Source organism: Ammodytes marinus (genome assembly GCF_949987685.1).
Source record: "Ammodytes marinus genome assembly, chromosome: 12".
Lineage (NCBI taxonomy): Eukaryota > Metazoa > Chordata > Actinopteri > Uranoscopiformes > Ammodytidae > Ammodytes > Ammodytes marinus.
In genome coordinates, this window is record NC_137216.1 from 1,004,518 (window position 1) to 1,027,178 (window position 22,661).

Consider the following 22,661-nt stretch of genomic DNA (forward strand, 5'->3'; position numbering starts at 1 on the left):
ACGCGCATTTCAATGAACCATGATGTAGTCTACAAAAAGATACTGAACTGTGATTGGCCAGTCACTGGCCCGGGCGGGACAGTCGGGGTGAACCCCCTTCCGTGCGTTCTCTGGTCGGGTAATAATAGCCGGGGGCCGTTGTTGACACTTGAGGAGCCTTTATTGCAGGAGCGAAGCTTCTCTCACACACCCGCCGCTCTCTCTCTCCATCACTTGCCCACGACACACACCACCTGCGCACACGCATCTCACCTTGCGTGAGATGCCCTATTCCCAAAAAGGGCTACGCCACTCTTACAACACTATTCTCAAAGTTGGGTTGCGAATATTAGCGCGGATGTAGGGCCCTATGATTTCCGCAATAACGAAAACACGGACGGAATCACGGAATTGGGCAATAAAAACGGAATCTACTGTTTAACACGGAATGTCACGGAATTCGCCATTATTTTGGTGAAATTCAATTTCCAAGGCAAAGGGAAACAACACGGTTGAAATTAAAGCAGAACTAGGGAGGAATTTTGGTTTGGTGACATCTAAAGACCAAACTACTGCCGTGAAAAGTAGAGCCTGGCTGCAGGATCGCTAATGTAACACGCAGCGCCAAACCCCCTTCACAAATCTGTCTATTCAATGTTTACTTATGAATGTATCCATGTACGTAACTCTGACATGTACATAACTTAATTTATCGTTAATAATATGGTCTGTTTATAAATTCGGCATATGATTAAAGCATCTAAAAGAACGTAATCATGTTAAACGTTTACTGTTTTTAAGTTATTAATGCCACTCGCTCCCGCAGATACACAGCACAGGGAGGTCTTATATTCAGTTGCTAAAGGGAGTGTTGTATTATGGAACGGCCGCTGTGGTACGAAATTCCAGTCTCAACAATGTTTCCTACACGCAATTATAACTCTAGCGTCTACAGCCCGTTGTTTTCATGTAGTGTAATTTGTGTAATGTGTTACATTATTCAGCTGTTGCCGTGCAATGTTGTGATTTTTAGCCTTATATCTGATTAAATTGTTAGAATATTATTTGTTCGCAATAATTAGACACTCGTTCTGATGACGAAATGAGTGTTAATTGTAAAAAACGGAAGTCATGAGATTAAAACGGAAAAAACGGAATTTGTTGAACATTATTTATTTTCATCACCAATTATTATAGTAGAACAGCTTCCTCAAGCAGTTTGTGATGCATGTTGGAAACAGGAGATGAGCCCCTGGTCTGATGCGCCACCTGGCTTGAGAAACACGTTCTCAAAGACTTACTTTGAGTCATTATTTAGGGAGCACACACATATTATGAATGAATTCAAATGAGCCATTTTCATCTAGATTAATCTAGATTAATTCCAAAATTCAATGAGATTAATCTAGATTAAAAAAATTAATCTATGCCCACCTCTAATATATATATATATATATATATATATATATATATATATATATATATATATATATATACTCACTCACCGGTGTGTCAGATCAACTGGTGATCAGGGTAGCTGGTGGCATTTGCAGATGTTTCGTAGGCGTGTCTATTTAGGACCCCTTGTCTAAAAACCCAGAAATAAACCTATTCAAAACAGGCCCCCAGGATAGGGATGCACCGATCCACTATTTTTAGTCCCGATCCGATTCCGATATCTGGGTTTTGGATATCGGCCGATACTGTCCGATACGATATCATAATTGTTATAAAAAAATTTGATGGTGGTGATGTTATGTGTAAAGCTAGGAAGGCTTAAGCAATTCTAATTTAAAAGAGCAAGAAATATACGCAAATGCATATAGGCAGAATTATAGTCATACAAAAAAAATCCTTCTCAATGATCACTTTTGCCCCACTAGAATATGTGGTGGTGTGTTTGTCTAAACAGTATTCCTCTCTCTGGCTGTATTTTACATAGTAGAATTTGTCACAGTGCAGAAGCCTCTCCACTTCCTTGACTTGGGTTAGCTTTGGTTAGCTCACTGGGTAACAAACTGATATGTCAAATTAGAAAGTGGTGTCCTCTCTCCCTCCACCGAACGTCGGCGCATGCTCGCACGGCTCGTTCGCTCTTTCATAGTAAAAAAAATAAAAAATTAAAAATGAAATAATTATTATTATTTTTTTTAATATCGGAGCTGTCAGTCCGATATCCGATACGCAGATTTCGGCCATATCGGACCCGATACTGGATCGGATCGGCCCCATCCCTACCCCAGGACTGTGGTTGCGTTCCGAATCGCATACTCTTTATAATTTCTATTCTACATACTACATCCGACGATAAAAATAATCTAGTTAGGATGCAGTAGGCATACTATTGGGACATACTTAACTCTCTTATTTCATCATAACATTGCGCCTTGATCTTGCCTCTTGCTTTTATATCCGTCGCATCCCCGTTGGTTTTCATATGGAGGCTTCGTTGATGTGACGTCACTTCACGTGCGCACTGGATTGTGGGTCAGAATCGCCCAAATAGGATGCACTTTTCAACACTAACAATCTTGGCCGCATGAAGTGGGACATCCGGGTACTTCTAACCATCCTAAATCTGGCCACAAGAATCGGGACATCCTAAATCTTTTTTCTACATACTATATAGTAGAAAGTATGCGATTCGGAACGCAACCTGTGCCTTTTCCAAGCAGCCAGCATGGACAGGTGGCCACGCCTGGTATTACACGCATTAGACTGTCTGCGACGGGTCCGTAAAACAAAATGGAGATCATAGGGTGCCGACCCCATTCATTCCCAAAGAATGTATCTCCGCTAATTTTTTCTGGATATCAATCAAAGGCTCATACTTTTCTTTAGACCATGTACTAATAGGATGGAAGTTTTCGCTTTTCAAAACGTCACCGAAAGCGTTTTATAGCCGTTTTATTTTCAGTTTTAGCCGTTAGGCGAGTAGCCGCTAAAAGGAGCCGTAGTGAAACAACCGTTGCTTCGGCCGGCCCGGCCTCCGATGGCGGGAGGAATCTTCGTTTATCACTATATTACTTTACAACGACGGGGTGTAATTTAAATATTACAGATAGAGAATCATCGGGGATTAGTAACTTATACTTCCATGGTCGATAAACAATGCAACTGTGCTCGTCCCGCTTAGCTTAGTGCACGGACATATTATAACGTTACACTGCTGGAGAATGAGTAACGTCAGTGAAACGTACCCTGCGTGTCATGCTTTAGGGGTGTGTCGGCACCCATGAAGCAGAAAGTCACTTCCTGAATTGTCGCCCTGCGCCAATGAGCAGCTTTCATAGGAATGAATGGCTTCACGTTCCAACGGTTTTCAGTCCGCTGTCCATTTCTTTATAGGTCCATGATTCAAAACATCGTCTCTCTTCGCATTCATTTATCGGTTTATTTTATACATGATGCCATAAACCGTTTGCAGGATCATTACCTTTGGTCCCAAAGTACATAAAGAATTAGTTGTCAGGGTTCGACATAACGTATAGCCCGATGGCCCGGGGCCAGTAAAATCATATGCAGGGCAAGTTGATTGGCCAGTCACTGTCCCGCCCGGGCCAGTGACTGGCCAATCACAGTTCAGTATCTTTTTGTAGACTACATCATGGTTCATTGAAATGCGCGTTGAGAGTCGTAATGAAAACAGTGTTTATTTAAGACTCAATATAATAAACCTAATATAAAATATATTTTTTAATGAAAGGCCAGTGGACAACCGATGCGTGGGCGTTTTGACAGGCGGAGCAACAAGCGGGTGCACTCTCGCTCCGTTGGCAGAGCTGCCTACCGTCCGCCTGCGAGTCGACAAATTAATCGACTTGCTTTGCCCCCTTTCTTCTTCTTCTTATAGAATTCCGGCAATGTAGACGCTGTTCAGCGTATTACTGTCCCCCCTTTCTTTCTTCCCACGGCAGAGGTTGAGGTGCAGAAAATGATAACTGCGCTTTTCCTTTATCTGCCGCCGTAATGTTACAGTATTTGCATCCAAGCCCCAATGGTAATACAAATGAGAGGCGTTATTTAAACGCTGTGAATGCGTCTCCGGTGATTGTGTCGGTTGTAGACAGAAACGAACGGAGGGACTCCGCTCACTGTACAGTTCAATCAGATCGCGGAAGTCTTTCCCATTGAAATCGCTAACGGGGAGAATATCCCCGGTTATTATTTTAGCCACAAACCACAGTTCATCTGCGCGGCGGCTCACTCGCTGGCGAGATCACACGGTGAAACGCTGCTGTGATCGGACGAAGGCATTGTGTGATTCTAAGGTGATTTAACGTCATAGTCTTAGACGAGCGTTTAACTTATGCTGCATATTTTGCACTGCATTGTTTTTTATCAATAGTTTGAAAAAATGGTCCCACACCGGACTCTTATGTGAAGCTGACACTTCATGGAGAAGTGACACTCCTGCAGCGCGCTCACGACCAGACGTGAACTCGCATACACGGTGAAATCTCCCATTAAAAAAATGGCATAACCCACTGATTTTCGGATTTCTATTCTATTTTTAAAGTCAACTTGAGCGCAAGTGGAAAACCGGTCATTCGGTCGACACATTCACATCCCTAATGCATAATGGTTTGAACCATGCGATTGGAAGCACAGACTGCATACAGTGGAATTTGTTGACAGAACTTATTACATGGCACTTTGAAAATCCTATGTAAATCACGGCATTCTACAGGTCTGTTATTTCCAGCAAGACAGACAGCTGCCAAGGGTATAATGACCGTTGCTAAGGACCTACGTCATAGTTTTAATGGATAGACGTCCACTAACAGGGCTACTACTCCTTCAGAAAACAATGGAATACTTTTTCAACATGACTTTGCATGTATCAGGAGAGCAGGGAACACAGGAGTCATGGTTAATGGCCGCGATCTGCAGTAAATAAATGTGCACATGTGTCTCCAAGCGTTTCTCTATCAGCTGCTCTGTGTATGCAGATATGCGCACGCGACCGCAGTGTAAGTGTATGGTCCATTATTTGTATTTAGTGTGTCTGCATAGTATTGCACCAGTAGAACTTTGCTTTGTACTGTCTGCATGTTTGCACACAATTTGTACCTTCACATAGCAAACAAAATTGCACAACTGTAAAGTCGGTGTCTGTAGTTTTTTTGTATTCAAATAAGCAGTTGTTGTATTTCTGTACTGTGCATTGGCATCTTTGAGCAAAATACAGCCAAAAGTTTAGCCGCGGCGCTCTTTATTTCTATGTTTTTTGATAAGCTGTTGCACTCTTAGTAAACCTAGGCCTACCTGTATTTTGATGAGCTGTTGCACTTAGAGTACATTTATTTCTATGTATTTTGATAAGCGTTCAAGGTTTGAAGAGTTAACCTATTGTGTTTTCCTGAACTGATAAGATTGTTAAATACTTAAACAACAGGCAGCCTATGTTAATCAAATAGGGATTTTTTTGATAAGCTGGTGAACTCTATTTGATAAAATAAAGACCATATATGCACTCCTATGTCGTTGTAGTGTTTTACAGTATATGTAGCTATTGATGTGATGCTCATCAATTTTAGGCATTTTTTTCTGGCCCCTCCATTTTGGATCATTTCCACCAACCGGCCCCCATTCAAAACTAATTGAATAGCCCTGTTGTAGACAGTAAAAAGCAGTTTTTTCAACTAAGTTTTAATATGTTTATGAACATTTAATTTCAAATCAGATTTTTTTTAAAGTTTGCTGAGACACCAAACTTGATATCATATATTGATTTTTACTAGACCAGGTTTACAGAGGCTTAATCTGTGATTTTAACTATATATTAAAAGTTGAAAATATATTTTAGCATAATCTGGACTAAAACAACCAGATTTTATGCAAGTACACTTGGCAAATTGCACACATCATACTGCAGGGGTACTGAGGCCACACCCCCTACATGCACTGTGCATTCCTCCATCACATGGGGGGGGGGGGGGGGGGGGGTCATTTTACTTTATTTATTGAATGGGTGGGGTCAGACAGATGAGTAATATTTTACTCAACATTCATCTTTTTGTTGTTCAGTGAAATTATCGATTGTTCATAAATTAACAATAAATTCTTCTTACAAATAAATCTGTTCAAATGTAATGTTTTTTAATTGTATTATTTTGCATGGATGTCTGCCTGTGAACAAACAGTGTTTAAATGTTTAGATTTATGTTTGGATATGAAAAAAAATCATATAAATTACCGCCATTTAGTTAATTCCTATAATTTCTAATTTTGAATATTCCCAAAATTCCCGAGATGTATGACACATACAGTGAAACCCTCTCTGTGGACACACTGTTTTGGACGTCGTGAGAAGATAACAAGTGTCATATATTTGACATAATAATGATAAAATTACATTTAAGGAGATAATTGTGCTCCAGACATTCTATTCTTAATCCCTCCCTAATAACATCTACAATTTTTAATATTTTTATTTTTAAAGATAACAGCAGTTACGGAAGACGGCCTTTTGTCCCGGTTCTCAAGAATCACAGATATATATGTATACAGTCCCCTCCATAAGTATCGGAACAGTGAGGCCAATTCCTTTATTTTTGCTGTAGACTGGAAACATTTGTGTTTTACACCAAAATATGAATATGAGACAATAGATCAACATTTAAGCTTTCATTTCCAGGTATTTACATCTGGATCTGATACACAACTGAGAAGATAGCATTTTGTGTAAAGGAACACCACATTTTTAGGTGAGCAAAAGTATTGGAACAGATAGACTTAAAGTAAATTAAAGTGAATAAGACTTAATATTTTGTTGCAAATCCTTCGCTTGCAACAACTGCATCAAGCCTGCATCAAGCCATTGACATAACAAAACTTTTGCATTCTTCTTTTTTGATGCTTTTCCAGGCCTTTACCGCAGCCTCATTCAGTCGCTGTTTGTTTTGGGGGGTTACACCCTTCGGTCTCCTCTTTAGCAGGTAAAATGCATGCTCTATAGCAGGGGTTTTCAAAGTGTGAGAGAGTGAGCCCCCCCCTCAGAGAACAAAAATCTAAATCCCTGTGTGTTTTGAAAGATCGTTTAATTATTTTACAAATGTAAACATATTTTTGAAACATTCTAAAAAAATTTGTGCGTTTTTAAACACATTTTTTTATACATTTTAGCATCTTAATCCAGTGTTTTAATCCTGCTTCCTTTAAGCATGGATAGTAGTGACGTGTGCAGCGGAGTGAGAAAGATAGGCAGACAGACCTGCCCAAATTATTGACTTTCACACACCCAGTGTTTTTTCGCTAGAGCCTCCAATGTCCTGATAGAGGAAAATAGTAGCCAGTAAAGAACCAGACCCTCCTAGGGGGGTCTGGGGGATGGCCCCCCGGGAGATTTTTTTTCACCTTTTTAAAGTGAAATGCATGAATCTGGTGCACTTTGAGAGGAAAATTAAGAGGCTAAATATGAGGAATTGTGTGAACAAATGATTTGGAGACACTGGGTCTGATGAATTAGAAGCTATTGAAGAAAGACACATGGATTTTCCATACAAATATTAATTTAAAATAAAAAAAGTTCCTCTGGGTTGGGCTCTTTTTCTTAAACGAGACCTATTTCTCTGTAATATAATGAATGCATTTAAATGCAGTGAGAGGAACGAAGCAGAATAACTCTTGTACAGCTATGCCATGATCTTAATATAAAAAACACAAAATCAAATATATATATATTTTTTTCACATATTCATCCGCGCCCCCCCCTCCCCGCCATAACCCCGCGGGGGGGCGCGCCCCACAGTTTGAAAACCACTGCTCTATAGGGTTTAAGTCGGGAGATTGACTTGGCCAGTCTAAAACTTTCCATTTCTTGCCCCTGATGAACTCCTTTGTTGTTTTTGCAGTTGTTTAGGGTCATTACCTTGCTGCATGATGAAGGATCTTCCAATCAGTTTGGTTGCATCTTTCTTTAAATTGGCAGACAGAATGTTTCTGTAGACTTCTAAGTTCATTTTGCTGCTGCCATCATGTGTTACTGTGTTGTTGTCAAGATGTACCTTTACCAAAGTGATGGAAAGGCTAAAGTTTGGAGAAAGAAAGGATCTGCTCATGACCCCAAGCATACAAGCTCATCTGTCAAACACGGTGGAGGCAATGTCATGGCTTGGGCTTGCATGGCTTCTTCTCGGATGGGCTCATTAATCTTCATTGATGATGTAACACATGATGGCAACAGCTAAATAAACTCAGAAGTTTACACAAACATTTTGTCTGCCAATTTAAAGAAATATGCAACCAAACTGATTGGAAGATCCTTCATAATGCAGCAAGATAATGACCCAAAACACACTGCAAAAACAACTAAGGAGTTAATCAGGGTCTAGAAATGGAAGGTTTTAGACTGGTCAAGTCAATCTCCAGACTTAAACCCTATAGAGCAAGCATTTTACCTGCTAAAGAGGAGACTGAAGAAAGTAAACAAACAGCAACTGAATAAGGCTGCAGTGAAAGCCTGGAAAAGCATCAAAAAGGAGGATTCAGGGTCACGTGATGGCAAGCTAGAGAGCAGACGCAGAAAGGACTGCTCCGTAACGAAAGATTAAATAACTGATTTGTACGTACTGAAAGTTTGAAATAATAGCATACACTGCATTTTAAGAGCAACGGGAACGGAACCTTATCCTCCATACATGTCACCTAAGAAGAAATCGCCAAAGAAACGGCCTTGTGTTTCCACGCCTGTAGCTGCTAGCCAAAAACCTGCATTACCGGACATGGCTAACCAACAAGAAAGGGCTGAACGGGAATACAGCTCCGCCGAACTGATGGCAGCTATCAACGAAGGAAACAAAATGATAACCAGCAAGATTGAAGATCTAAATTCCACTCTAAAAACTTTGCAACAGAAAACAGCACTCATCAAAAAGAAACAAGACGACTTAGAAGGCGGCCTGAACAAAATTGATAACGACGTGGATAACTTGTCAAGGCGCCTTTCTCAGGCCGAGCAGACGGTGAGCGATCTCAAATTAAAAGTGGACGACATGGAAAATCGCTCTCGGCGATGCAATATCAGTCTGACGGGGTTACCAGAGGGATTGGAAGGAAACAGCCCCAACACATTTGTGGGGAATCTTCTGCTTAACACTCTGGGGCCCGACAACTTTCCCAATGGGATTGAGCTCCAGCGCGCCCATCGCACTCTTGCAGCAAGACCAAAGCCAGGTCAACCGCCCCGAGCCATAATAATGCAATTCCTTCGCTACCAGGATAAGACAAGATGGGAAGAAGGCTGTTTTTCTTATCTTTTAGTCTTTTTTTTGTGTTTGTTAAGATTTTCTTAATTGAGATTTTGTTTTGGTGCAGTGCAATCGAACCCAAACTCAATGCGGGAGACACTCTATGCCAGTTCAGGTTGTCTTTACTCCACTATGCCTGTGGAGGAGATAGTGAATTGACTTAATACCGCAGTGTCTATGAATACCTGTCGCTTCATATCTTGGAACATAAATGGCATGCAGAGCCCAGTGAAGAGGAAACAAATACTTACTTACTTAAAGAGAAACAAGACAGATCTGTGTTTTTTGCAAGAAACTCATTTGGATAATAAGGAACATAGAGGACAAAAACGTCCTCTCCTATACACTGCCATAAAAACAGTATACAGTAATATTTTTTTCTACTTTTTTTTTTTACAAACCTTTTATCCCACTTGACCTCTTTACATACATATCAAATATTCATTCATTTGTAATTGCTTTTAACCCTTTACATGCAAGCTTATGTGATGACGTGAGCCATTTTTATTTAAAAAAAAACAATAATTGAAACATTTCTCATATAATAGATGCAAAGTGGATTTTTTTGAGTGGGATAATCAGACTCTAGGATATGTTAATGATTTGCAATAAAACTGCTTTTGATACATGTTTAGTATTTGTGCAGTCACAGATGCAAATAAATACTCGCACTCAGCTCCCTATGGACAAAAACGTCCTCTCCCTATAAACTGCCCTAAAAACATTATACAGTAATATTTTTTTCAACTTTTTTTTTTGAAAACCTTTTATCTCACTTGACCTCTTTACATATACAGGTCCTTCTCATATAATTAGCATATTGTGATAAAGTTGATTATTTTCCATAATGTAATGATAATAATTGAACTTTCATATATTTTAGATTCATTGCACACCAACTGAAATATTTCAGGTCTTTTGTTGTTTTAATACTGATGATTTTGGCATACAGCTCTAGACCTCCCTGAGCTGCTTTGAGGTTGATTTGATCAAGTGTGTAGGACTTGAAGGTAAATAACTAGCATGCAATATTTACTTTACCCAGCAGTTGGCGCTCTTACTTTTTCTTAATATTATTGTGTGGGCTTACTCAGGCCTTGGTTCTCATTAACCATATACAATTTTGAGATGATCCGACGGTGGCTGTCTCTAGACCTCCCTGAGCTGCTTTGAGTTTGATTTGATGCAAGTTTGTAGGATGTGTAGATAAATATTCAATCAGCTGAGTGTCGGCATGAGCATATTCTTCTCGCGAGCCCCACGTCCAGCAGCCAAAAAACAGTAGCGATTATGTTTCACATCGTAGGCTACAAGCCACATAACGTGGCATTGTCAGGGCTACATATTATAACCATATGAAACAACAATAATTTGATGTTTTTCTTCTTTATTTATAGGCTAGATGTAGGCTTTTTTATTATTTTTTAACCCCATATTATATTAATTATATATTTCGCAGTTTTTACTTTGTGCTTCCTGCTTCTCTCCACCCCAGAATGTCTGTCCAATGAATGAATGACCTCAGATCACATGTGGTTTTGCTTCGTAATGCTGGTTCACTTGCAAAAGGGGCAATATGAAAGTGGACCACACCAAACAAAAAAAATCTAAACTCTATTTGGTCTGGACCAAAGCAAGTGAACTAGCGGACTTTCCCAGTGTGAATACACCCTTAATGTTCTAATTCCGACCTGAGAGCGTTCCAGCTTTTATGATACACACAAATACGTTTATTGACTAAAATGTAATGTTGGCCAGAGTGGCAGGCTAATTTTCATTATTCTACTAAACAAATGTTAGTTTTGTACAAGGCAAAATAAATGACTCAGGGCTGAATGTTTATTCAATGACTATGACTGAGATAGATATTCATTCAAATGTAAAAAATTTGATATAACAATTTCATTAGGTTTTCTTGACTCAATCAAACAATTGATGGACTTGTTTTATTGTTACCAAGATGTAATCTATTGTTTATGTGTCAAGGCTTGGACATAGCAACAATATTATTATTATTTATTTATTTTTAATTACATTTTAATTAATTAAATACAATACGATATACCTAATTGTCCAGGGAAATTGTCTTTGACTCAAAAGCTGCATATACAAATAATGCCCTAACACAGCGGTTTTCAAACTGTGGGGCGCGGGGTTATGGCAGGGGGGCGCGGATGAATATGTAAAAAAAAAAAAAAACTAAAAAAAAAAGTTTGTGTTTTTTATATTAAGGTCACGGCATAGCTGGACAAGATTTCTTCTGCTTCGTTCCTCTCACTGCATTTAAATGCACTCATTATATTACAGTGAAATAGGTCTCGTTAAAGAAAAAGAGCACCAAGCCCAACCCAGAGGACCCGGCATACATTTTTTTTTATTATATTAATATTTTTATGGAAAATCCATGTGTCCTTCTTCAATAGCTTCTAATTCATCAGATCCAGTGTCTCCAAACTATTTGTTCACACAAAATTCCTCATATTTAGCCTCTTCATTTTCCTCTCAAAGTTCACCAGATTCATAGCCTGGCATTCCCAGACCTGCCACTAGGCGCTGGCAAATTAAATTTGCTGCGCGTGTTGGTCTGGACACGCTCCGTTGAAGCTTTATCAAGAAAAACAGAAATCTGGCTGGTGGTTTCAATTGGTTCTATCTAATTGGGCGCGCCAGAGCCCTTTATATGGTACTCTGGGGAGGACGTAACCGGATGACGACAGTGACGTGCATGCGACGTCGAAGCCGTGATAGTAAACATCAAAGATGGCTGCGGATATGTTGTGTGAGTTTGAGACTGCTTTGGCCTCCACCCTTAACGATTTGGAAGACGGCACTCAAATCTTTCATTAGCAAGTAAGTGGAATGTTCTGTTTTGCCGACCGACGACGGCAAACGTTTAATTTAACAGTTTAACAGCTGTTCGCTAAACGAAAGGGGCTTACGTCACCTTGTGCATCGCTCTTGTGATTGGTTGGAGTGCTATCCAACTGCGTGCAGTGGCATTTGAAATGCACGAGTAGGAGCCGCCCCTTGAGTTGGAAATTACTATTAATCGTGGCCAGACCCTCTATCGTTCAAGATATCAGGGTCTGGATTTCCAGGCTACCAGATTCATGCATTTCACTTTAAAAGGTGAAAAAAATCTCCCGGGGGGGCATACCCCCGGGAGATTTTCCGCTGGCTACTATTTTCCTCCATTGGAGGCACTAATGAAAAAACACTGGGTGTGTGAATGACATTTAACTAGTCAATAATTTGGGCAAGTCTGTCTGCCTATCTTTCTCACTCCGATGCACACTAGTCATTACTATCCGTGCTTAGAGGAAGCAGGATTAAAACACTGGATTAAGATGCTAAAGTGTATTATAAAATGTGTTTAAAAACGCACAACATTTTTTAGAATGTTAGAAAAACATGTTTAAATTTGTAAAATAATTAAAAGATCTTTCAAAACACACAGGGATTTAGAATTATTGTTTTTTTTTTGGGGGGGGGTGGCTCCGCTGAAATTTGTTCTCTGAGGGGGGGCTCACTCTCTCACACTTTGAAAACCCCTGCTCTAACGGTTACAATGATTAAAACAAAAACATGTCCGAAATCTAGTCCATGTCAGTTAATGTCATTGAATAAACATTTAGCCATGAGTCACGTATTATCACATGTACAAAACAATGCAGTGTTTATTATGGGAAATGTGTTAGTTAATGTGGTGGTTGGTGTGGGGGGATTAAGCGATATTGTGGAGAATACTGCAGTGCAGTAGCATATGATACCCTAATGGATAATTCTTTATATTAAGGTCCTTGTAATAAGCATTAGTTAATAATACGTAATAAGAGCCTTAATAGACCCTTATTTGCGATATCATGTAATGAAATGCCTGATCACGTTATAAACTGCAAACACGATTGTGATTATCGAATTAAAAAAAGTTAATTCAATACAGTAACCTAGATCCGAGCAGATCCTTAAGTGTTAAGGTTGTGCAGTTGTCAGCCTGGTTCTTCAGCCGAGGCTGCTAGGTAAAAGTGTCTGAAAAATGTGACTCACAGGCGGACACAGGTCGCGACTAATGCCACTCCTCCTGCGTCATGTTTGGTTCTGGAGAGAGCGCACCCATTGGTTGTTGACAGTGTTCACGTCATTTAACTTAACTATTTGCATGAACCAACCCTAAAGACTCACGATATTATCAAACCTGTTTGATTTTGTCGGAACGTCAAGACGAGAAGAAGTCTGGCTGAAATGGGCTCGGATGAGCACCTTACACCAAACCACTGAGATGATGGAGCCCGCCCTAACTCTAGAACGACTCTCGTCATTGAATTCCGACATTAGAAATATGTCTGTGACTGTCAAATCGTGTGAAAAGTCGTTTGGTGTGAGGCCAGCATAAGTAGTAGGATTATAGTCAGGAGATTAATAGATAACATATTCTTTTTTGCAGCCTAATATCAATAGTATTAATTCTGATAATAATATTTTCATGTGGATTTTCCCCCTTATGTGTTTCAGTGGGAGCAGAGCTGCCCACACCACAGAACCCTACCATGAGGACTCTGAACACCAACTACACACTGAGCTGGGACTGGGACCAGAGTGTTCCAGAGAGTGTCACTTTCACCACACAATATGTGGCGTATGTCTCACTCATACCTGCATGCATTATAGATAAGGGAGAGAACAGTGATAGTGAACAGTGCAAGTTTGTAATGATGAGTCCAAGTTTAGTTTTGGGTAGTGCTGTCGTAGCTGTGCCTGCTGAAAGGCCTCACAATATTACTATAACTCATACTTCTTCTGCTTTTTTTTTTACTTTTATTTTAATAATTTTACACTTTTTCCACATACGGACAAAAAACAGAATAAGTAGACACATACAATACATACACAACCGCCACCCCCTCCGCCTCCCTCACATAAACAGACAAGAAATACAAAAAAAAAAAAAAAGCAAAACCAAAGACAACTGGGGCAAACCTCACACGTCCACTACTGCAGGACCCAGAAGGGGCACACGACAGGGCAAGGGGCCAAGGGGGGCAGACATTTCAGGCCCGATGTGCTGCAGCACTAGGCCCCATACGGCGAGGAATCTATGAATGTTGCTGGACAGCTCATATCTCAGCCTCTCAACATGTAAAATGCCCACCAGTTCCCTCAGCCAAGTGTCAAACTGAGGGGCCAAGTCCGATTTCCACAGCTTCAGAATAGGGCTGCTCGATTATGGCAAAAATTATAATCACGATTATTTTGATTGATATTGTAGGGGAGAGTGGCCTAAGTTGTGCATTTTGGAAGTTGTGCCACCCCTTGTTTCTAGAAAACCGTGGAAGAAATTGGAAATGTGTCCACATATTTAAGAAGAGCCATCCATTTGACTCATCCTGTAAAGAAGGGAGACACAAGGAATAAGATATAAGCACATTTAAGCTCAAAAAACTGTGTTTTGCCTTTCAAAGTAAAATTTCCATGATCAAGGTTTTTTGATTATTGTGTCTGAACATTTATAGACAAGTTTGAAAACATTTGACACATGTTTTAGTGCTTTGGTATGCTACATTTTGAGTCTATACAGTTAGCACGATGTCGGCCCTAAATTTCTGCATCATGCTTATTATCCAAATTTCTGGGATTGGGGTGATTTGTGCCAAAGGGCCTCGGTGAGTTATAAGTAAGTAAGTAAGTAAAATGTATTTATAAAAGCACATTTATGACAGTTTGCACTGTCCAAAGTGCTGTACATAGTGCATTCAGTAGGTAAACAATGAAGGTAAAATAACAATAACCAAAATAAAAGACGTAAAGCCCATACATCCACATAAACACAGATAGTAGTGCAGAGGTAAGATAGTTAATGGGGAGGAAACACCAGGGTGTACATATGGGTTTTGAGCCTTGATTTAAAGGCAGAAATGTAGAGGGAATCACATTTGTCAGGTGGCAGTTGGTTCCACAAGCACGGAGCAACTAGTGCAAAGTACATTTCTGAGAGTTGTGCCAGTGGCATGGCTGTATACGCTGGTCACCAAAATAAAGTGATTGCCTACAGTAGCTCAGAGAAGAGTGATATCTCAATTCCACTGAACGACACCACTGATGAGAGTTCAGATGGCCAGAAAGATGATGATGGTGACTTTGTCATTGTGAGCTTTTCAGGTAAAACCATTAGATCTGCTAGGCCTTGTTTAAGAAAATTGTCCTTCAATCTTTGTCAACTATTTACTTTAAATACACCTTAAATAAGTGATTGTCTAATGGATTTGTGTTGCATTACAGTTTATGAGATATATAGCAATGGCACAATTTACACCACACCGGGGGCAAGTTGTGCAACAAGACAACTTTTTGTCCGAAAGCTCTATTTCTTCAACAGTTTATTCCAGATCCAAAGTTTTTATTGCCAGGGATGCACAACACCCTGAAATATATGTACATATTTGAGTTGGAGACTTTACTGTCAAGGCCTTACTTTGAAGTCACTTTGAGTGAAAAGTTGCACAACTTAGGCCACTCTCCCCTAATCACGATTATTAAAGACGATTATTCATTGTAGGGATGCACCGAAATTAAAATTCAGCCAATTCTTTCAACATTAGCCTACATAAACAAAACTCCCAATTGTGCTCCTCAAACATAGCCTACAACTAAAAAGCCACACAAAATAAATAATCAATAAAACCTTCGAATCTAAGAGTAAAATTCATATTTTACTAGGGATGTGATTGTGAACCACATTGATTTGTACTTCGACTTATAAGAGGAGGTAGTCTATGTAGAAAAGGCCCCAAAGTTTTTAGGTTACAGTGTTGATGTGTTTTGTTCAGTGTGGATGACATTATAGCTGTCAGTTAGTGGCCGTGACGTCTGTCGGCCGGAGAGTCTGTTTAGTAAGTTTCCTTTTCTTCTCTCTCTCGGTCAGGTGTGTGAGTGTGCATGTTGCCGCAGTAGTCGATCATTCGAGTTGAAACGTGTTTATTTGAGTTTATGTGAATCACCCGTGTGTGAGTAAGTAGACCTACATGCAGTCCCGATCGCTGTTATAAGTTACAGTTTATAGATGTTATTAACGGGCGCGATTCGCGGGTCGCAACAGCTGTTCTAGCGTCTCCTCGCGAGCGGAATGTAAGCTTTTGTTCTTTTCCCGCGATGTATGCTGCTGTGCCTGTGAAAGAAGGAAAATAAAGAGTGGATAAACCATACTCCTCCTCTCCTAGTCTCATGCTTATAGTCTGACGTTTTTGGCCTTAAGTGGTGTTCTGGCCGACAACTCTGAAGTGAAACCAGTGATAAGCAGATTAGTGCGGTACCGGTACAACCACCAGTTTCCTCCGCTACACTAGGCTACATGATGAAAGATACCGAGCGGTACTTAAAAATATAGCCTACTTTTTAATCTTTCGGTTTTCGGGAAAGTAGCAAGTCTTGTCAAGTCAAAAGGCTCAAGTCCATGTCAAGTCACGAGTCATTGATGTTAAAGTCAAGTTGCAAGTCTCTTTTTTTGTCAAGTCGAGTCTCAAGTCATCAAATTTATGACTCGAGTCTGACTCGAGTCCAAGTCATGTGACTCGAGTCCACACCTCTGCAAAGCAGTAGGTAACTTCAGCCTGGTGGACGTCAGTCAAGTCACTATACGTTCCCTCCGTCTGCTAAGCGCCCTACCACGGGGGGAGAGAGAGAGAAAGAGAGAGAGAGACGCGCTGACAGGATGCAACGTTCACCTGCGCACCTGCTCCTCCGAGGTGTGTGCCGCCCGGTATCGTGCCAAGTTACAGGAATCGGCTGTGCGATGGACTTTTACTGTGGCTTGCACTGCTGAGGAGAGATTGCCAACTGCGCTGTCCTTTAACCCACCACCAGGGCCGCCGTAATGTTTAGGGGCACTTTACACGGTGAAAACGTGACAGTTTTCCCTGTTTTTTTTTTTTTTTTTTTTTTTTTTTAAAACCCGTTCAGACACAATTCATCTGACATCTTCACTCGTACACATGTTTTCAGAGGAAACGGGACAAAATCGCTGTAGTAGGAGTGTAGCAGCCATGCCATGCCAATAGTCAGCGGTGACACAGCCTAGTAGATAGCTCTTCCGGTACAATTTGATGCATACAACCTTACTGTAACCGAAAAGTAATGCCATTAACGTTCATAAAGCGGTTGGTGTAAGCTTGGGGTTACAAGTATTGTAAATTACGAGCTTTCTGTCCTCTTATTTCACCGCATTGAACTCGTGAAAACAGAAGACATGCTTATAGTGAAGGGGCTTTGTGAGCGGCTACTTTCCTGTTAGGCGTACTTCAAAATAAAAGTCGACTCATGTTTGTCCAGTGAAATGCTGTTAATGTTTAGCCAGTGAAATGCTTTTACTGTGAAGCCGTTGCCTTAATGCTCCTTTTGTTGAACAGTAACTTAACTGCTGCGCGCTGAACTATGGATAGTGTTTTTTAATGTAGAGAGAGCCGTGTCCCTGGCATATAGAAGCTACACACGTTTATTACACGTTTATTTTGCTAGAAAAACCGGCAGAGCACAAATCTTTCCCCAGAAAAAGTGTCGGGTGGTCTCAATAACTTACTAATTAGAATAACGCTTAGACTAAATTGGCGCGTGTTATATTTGAGCCCTGCAGGACACTCTCCGCTGATCAGAGTGATGGTGCCGCGGGGACACCTTTCATGTTATGTTGTCTTCTAACTTCATAACTCGCATGTGGGTATTTTGACAGCAAATGTTATAGACTACGCATACGTGAAGTGGAGCCGTGATGTCAGCGTTACCAGGGAAAATGGTTTCGGTGTTTACAAGAAACCAAAACCGTTGTGTTTTCCAAAAAATCCTCCCTGGGAGTAGATCTCAAAAACTTGCGGTTTCATGCTTGCGTTTGCTGTTTTCATGTAAATGATATAGTGCAACCGCGAGAATATTTCTGCCTTTGCACCGTTTCGTGTTGTCGTGAAGTGCCCCTTAGATTTCATCATTTGGTTCAACCCCCTTATGATAATAAGAATGAGAGGCTTCATTAAACGCTGTCCATGCTTTGTCTATGCGGTCGTTGTGATTGTAACTTTGTCGGACTCGGCTGTAAACTGAAATTAATGGAGATCGCGGAAGCCTTCCCCTCGACAACGTGACGTGCACTGCCCCGGTTATCATTCACCGATCACAGCGGGGCTCAAGAATACAAATGTAGGCTATGCAGAAAAGGAACAAATTGGTGATTACAAATTCACCAGAATGCAAGAAATTAAGCATTTAATGCTCAAAAAATTCTGGGGGAGTATCACCAGACCCCCACTTATAAATTGTCACAAGCCAATGTGTGATCAAAACCTACGTCCTTTAAATTCATGATTTAAAAAAAAAAAAAGGCTATAAGGATACTTTGGAAAATTCTTAAATGTTATTTGCTTTTATAGTTTGTTTTAATAGCTTAATTCTAATCAAATTATTTTAAATATAAGTAGGCTATTTTATCATGGTTATAGATTGCTAATTTTACCAGTAGCCTACTGCTTTGTCTGATAGCGCTGCACCTCGGCCAATTTACAGCACCCCCCCTAAGAAAGTAGTTCCAACGTCCCTGTGATTGTGCGAGCATTATGGTCCAGTTTTTCCAAGGCTGCGTAAAGTGGTCTCTAAAGGAGGCAGGCGGTCTGGGAGAAGAGAAAAGGAGGGCAGTAAGAGAGGTTTTTGGGGCCAAGCTTTTTTCAATTGCCAACCAGGGGGGCAGATCAGATCTAATGCCTTTTTCATATGTAAATTGCCAATACACCATCACTCTAGCATTGGCAGCCCAGTAATAATGTAAAAAACATGGTGACCCCAGTCCGCCATGCTCCCTGGGTTTCTGAAGATGGGCTTTTGAGATCCTATGTGCTTTATATCCCTAAATGAAAGGCATTATAATAGAATCAATTGACTTATAGTAAGATTTAGGAATATAAATTGGTACATTCTGAAATAGATACAGAAATCTCGGCAGGGAAACCGTCTTTACTGCGTTCACACGGCCAATAAGGGAGATCGGTAATGTTCTCCATTACTCTATGTTCTCCTTTAGTTTGTTCAATCTTTCCATAAAATTTAACTTAATAAGTGTCTTTGGGTTTTTAGATAATTTAATGCCCAGGTACTTTATACTGACCAGATTTGTTTTAAACTGCGTATTGGCTAGGAATGTTGGGTCCAGATCTGCTGTTAAAGACAAGAGTTCACATGTGTTGCCAGTTAAAGGTGTAACCCGAGACGTCGCCAAAATAATTAATTAGCTGGAGTAGGTGGGGGATGGAATTCTCGGGGTCGGCTACAAAGAGGGCGATGTCATCTGCGTACAGAGAAATCTTATGGTCCATCCCACCTAGTGATATTGGCTTTATAAGTGCGTGCCCTCTTATGCTAATAGCCAGGGGCTCGATGGCCAACGCAAAGAGGACCGGTGAGAGGGGGCAACCCTGGCGCGTGCCCCCCTGAAAGGCAAAGGGTGTGGATCTTTCCTGGTTTGTTAGAATGGAGACAGTGGGATGGGCATATACAATCATATGAAAAAGTTTGGGAACCCCTCTCAGCCGGCATTATAATTGACTCTGCTTTCACAAAAAAAATATAAAAGTGGTATGTCTTTAATTTACCAGGAACAGCTAAGTACTGGGATGTTTTTCAAACAAAGATTTTTTGAAAAGCAGTATTTGGTTGTATAAAATAAAATAAAATGTGATAAACTGGCTGTGCAAAAATATGGGTACCCTTGTGGTTTTGTTGATTTTAATGCCTGTAACAGCATGTAAAACTGATGAATTTAAACACAAAGTTGGTTGGATTATGTTGTTAAGCCTTGAACCTCATAGAAATGTCTGTTTAATCATGAGAAAATGTATTTTAGGTGCCTAAATGCAAGTTGCACTTCTCTTTGACTCTCTGCTGAAGTGAGACAGAATGGGATCATCAAAACTGCTCCCAAAAGATCTTAAAAACAAAGATTATTCATTATCATGGTTTAGGGGAAGGCTACAAGAAGCTTTCCCAAAGGTTTCAATTGTCAATTTCTACTGTAAGGAACGTTGTCAGGGAATGGAAGGACACAGGCACAGTTGCAGTTAAACCCAGGTCTAGCAGACCAAGAAAAGTACAAGAGCGGCATATGCGGCGGATTGTGAGAATGGTTGCACACAACCCAAAGATCACCTCCAAAGACCTGCAAGAACATCTGGCTGCAGATTGTGTATCTGTACATGGTTCAACAAATCAGTGCAATTTGCACCAAAACATCTGTATGGCCAGGTGATGAGAAGGAAGCCCTTTCTGCGCCCACGCCACAGATACAGTTGCATGGAGTATGCAAAAGCTCATTTAGACAAGCCAGATTCATATTGGAAGAAAATGCTTTGGACTGATGAGACAAAAATTAAGTTATTTGGTCTTTATAAAAAGCAGATGTTTTGGTGCAAATTGCGCTGAATTGTTGAACGATGTACAGATACACAATCTGCAGCCAGATGTTCTTGCAGGTCTTTGGAGGTGATCTCACAATCATCCACCTATGCCGCTCCTGTTTTTTTCTTGGTCTGCCATGCCTGGGTTTAACTGCCACTGTGCCTGTGTCCTTCCATTTCCTGACAACGTTCCCTACAGTCGAAATTGACAATTGAAACCTTTGGGAAAGCTTCTTGTAGCCTTCCCCAAAACCATGACAATGAACAATCTTTGTTTTTCAGATCTTTTGGGAGCTGTTTTGTCCAACCAACTTTGTGTTTAAATTCATCAGTTTTACATGCTGTTACAGGCATTAAAATCAACAAAACCACAAGGGTACCCATATTTTTGCACAGCCAGTTTTTCACATTTTATTTTATTTTATACAACCAAATACTGCTTTTCAAAAAATCTGTTTGGAAAACATCCCAGTACTTAGCTGTTCCTGGTAAATTAAAGACATACCACTTTTATATTTTTTTTGTGAAAGCAGAGTCAATTATAATGCCGGCTGAGAGGGGTTCCCAAACTTTTTCAGATGACTGTATTAAACGCACCCAGGAAATAAAAGGGGCCCAAAGACCAAACTCCTACAGCACTTTGAGCAAGTACCCCCACTCAACCTGGTCGAAAGCCTTTTCCGCGTCCAGACACAAAATAGCTTGTTTGAAAGAGCTGTCAAATTTGTTATACATAATATTTAGGACACTCCTAACATTAAAAAATTAAAACCTATTGGGGATGAACCCGGTCTGATCTGTGTGAAAAATGGATTCTATAAATTTGTTTAGTCTATTTGCCAGAATTTTTGTAAAAAAATTAAAATCCAAGTTAAGCATAGAAATTGGTCGATATGAGGACGGGTTAGTTTCATCTCTGTCTTGTTTTAACAGGAGAGAAATGTTTGCGTTATACAGTGTTGGTGGAAGCCTATTCGCTTAGGCTGAGTGGGAGAACATTCTATGCAGGATCGGGGTTACTTGGTCAGCAAACTTCTTATAAAATTCAACTACGAAGCCATCTGGCCCAGGGCTCTTGCCGTTATGCAGCGATTTGATAGCGTCCGTGATTCTGCAGGGGACAGTTCAGAGTTTAAGGCCTCGTGGGAGGCGCTGTCTAGTTTTGGTATGTCTAGCTTTTTTAACCATGCGTCGATATCACCATTTTTTTTTTACTAAGTAACCGTTACCGGCATCACTAGCCCCGGATGTTTTGTAAACCTAGAAACACCCCTGGTCGTTTGCCGGGTGTGCTCCAAGTCTGTGCGCTCGATCAACCGAGCAATAGAGTCTTCGGGAAATGTTCTGCCCCAAGTAAATCTTTAATAAAGCTGGCAAAAAATTCCGTGGGGCGATCACCTTCAACTTTTTCTGGTAGACCGACCACTTTTATGTTTTGCCGTCTAGAGTGCACCTCGAGGTCAATTACTTTGTCCTGGAGAAGCTTGTTAGCATTCTCTAGCCGCAGCCCCTGTTGTTCTAAGAGGGTTAGCCTGGTGTCATGGCCACTGCTAGCCTCCTCCACCGCAGCTATCCGCCGACCGTGCTCAGACAGAGTAGCCTGCGTGATTTGAAGAGACGCCTCTAGGGCTTGAAATATATCATCCATATTCTTGCTCAAGTCGCCTATGGCTTTGAGAATGACGGCCAAGCTAGGGGCACCGTCCGCCATTGTTAGCTCTGATGCCTCGCCGCTAGCCCCCTCCTCAGCCGGCGGGGGTGATAGGCTTTCACCGTTAGTTTTCGGCTTTTTACGGGTCATATTGTTTTGTTGCCGGTAGTAAAGTACAAAGCAACACTCGAAGTGGGAATTGTGCAATAAATGTAATTTTTTTATGTAAAACTCGATTTATCGGAGAGGAGCGCAAGTACAACACGTCTATTCCATCGCATGCGCTCTAGCGCCCCCCCCCCCCCCCTTCTGCTTCTTCTTCTGCCCATTTTTGGGACACCTAATGCACCGTAGAAA

General features: G+C 40.7%; 1 protein-coding gene across 2 annotated transcripts in view; it reads left to right on the top strand.

Annotated features, from left to right (window-relative positions):
* Positions 1-22,661, top strand: part of LOC307258168 (interferon alpha/beta receptor 1a-like) — a 61,915-nt gene that overhangs the window by 2,995 nt on the left and 36,259 nt on the right. Inside the window, exon 2 of one of the 2 annotated variants that reach the window (XM_080037616.1) lies at positions 13,743-13,866. The exons of the other annotated variant lie outside the window; for it this stretch is intronic. Within the exon in view, the coding sequence (XP_079893742.1) occupies positions 13,743-13,866 (124 nt within the window). The remainder of the gene's footprint in view (positions 1-13,742; positions 13,867-22,661) is intronic. 2 annotated transcript variants of the gene reach the window in all.